The sequence below is a fragment of the Anneissia japonica genome, unplaced genomic scaffold (genome assembly GCF_011630105.1).
Source record: "Anneissia japonica isolate Jap-2015-1 unplaced genomic scaffold, ASM1163010v1 scaffold127343_len1095_cov138, whole genome shotgun sequence".
NCBI lineage: Eukaryota > Metazoa > Echinodermata > Crinoidea > Comatulida > Comatulidae > Anneissia > Anneissia japonica.
In genome coordinates this window covers 1-1108 of record NW_022712898.1, presented here as the reverse complement: position 1 = coordinate 1108, position 1108 = coordinate 1, and the positions used below count along the sequence as shown (strand labels likewise).

At 42.1% G+C, this 1108-nt stretch overlaps 1 protein-coding gene across 1 annotated transcript; it reads right to left on the bottom strand.

Annotated features, from left to right (window-relative positions):
* Window positions 1-87: 87 nt before the first annotated feature.
* On the bottom strand, window positions 88-1050 carry LOC117108205 (the record flags this gene model as incomplete). The annotated part of the gene is made up of 1 exon (XM_033250167.1): window positions 88-1050. A coding segment is annotated over one exon (963 nt), but the record flags the coding sequence as incomplete, so codon positions are not given.
* Between the last annotated feature and the right edge of the window lie 58 nt (window positions 1051-1108).

Here is a 1108-nt window from a genome sequence, read left to right as displayed (position 1 = left end):
CTGACAACTAACACATGTCCTGAGTATCGACTTGATTTTACTACGCCCTTTCAATATCCAGTAACATCGTCTTATATAACTGAATACTTGCTCCACTCCTGCACCATGGTTAAAAACATTACTGTCTATTCTCTTTATGAGCAACTGTGTAATCTGATGACTCGGGTCCAGTACAACTGGGTGCACCTCCATCTCCAGTTGATCATTTCTCTTTAATCGACCTCCTACTTGGATGAGCTCTGATTCCATATCGAATTGTGGGTCGAGATTTACCAGTTTGCTGCTCTTTGCTACACTTTTACCCCCATTCTTTAGTACCTCATACTCTTCTGCAAAACAGTCTTTCTGCACTCTCCTCAACAGTAAGAGTTCAATTTCTCTTACCTTCTCGGCATTCAAAGCTTCTGACTGTTTGCCGTACATTCTTTGTCGATAGAGTTCTAACATTTCTTCCCAAGTCTTGCATTCCACAATATCAACTTCTCCCCGGTTCACAACAACATTCCCGTTAAATGCCATCCTTCTTTCTTCTGTATCCTCGGTGTCATTATCTGACCTCTCTTGAGGCCACTCACTTATCGGCTTACTTATAAATTCAGGTCCATTTATCCACCTATCAGTTAATTTGTCCGCTCTCACTCCTCTGGACAAGTCGTCGGCAGGATTTAATATTCCTGGAACATGTCTCCAATTTGCTATCTTCGTCTTGCGCTGAATCTCAGAAACTCGAGCTGCAACAAATTGTTTAAAGCATTGAGCTGGTCGTCTTATCCACCCCAGCACGATCATGCTGTCTGTCATTAAAATCTGCTTACTGAATTTGAAAGTAGACTCTTTAACTACTGCATATGCTAGTCTCGCTCCCATAACTGCCGCCTGTAGCTCTAATCGCGGGACCGTTAATTTCTTTAATGGGGCTACACGTGATTTGGCTGTTATCAGTCTTGATTCAAATGATCCGCTTTCTAATCTCCACCTTGCATATGCACAGGCTCCAAACGCTTTCTCACTTGCATCACTAAATATTACTAATACAACTTCAGTGGATGCCTTAGATGGAGTAAGACATCTGGGAAATGCTACTTGATCGATCCCTTTAAACTCCTTG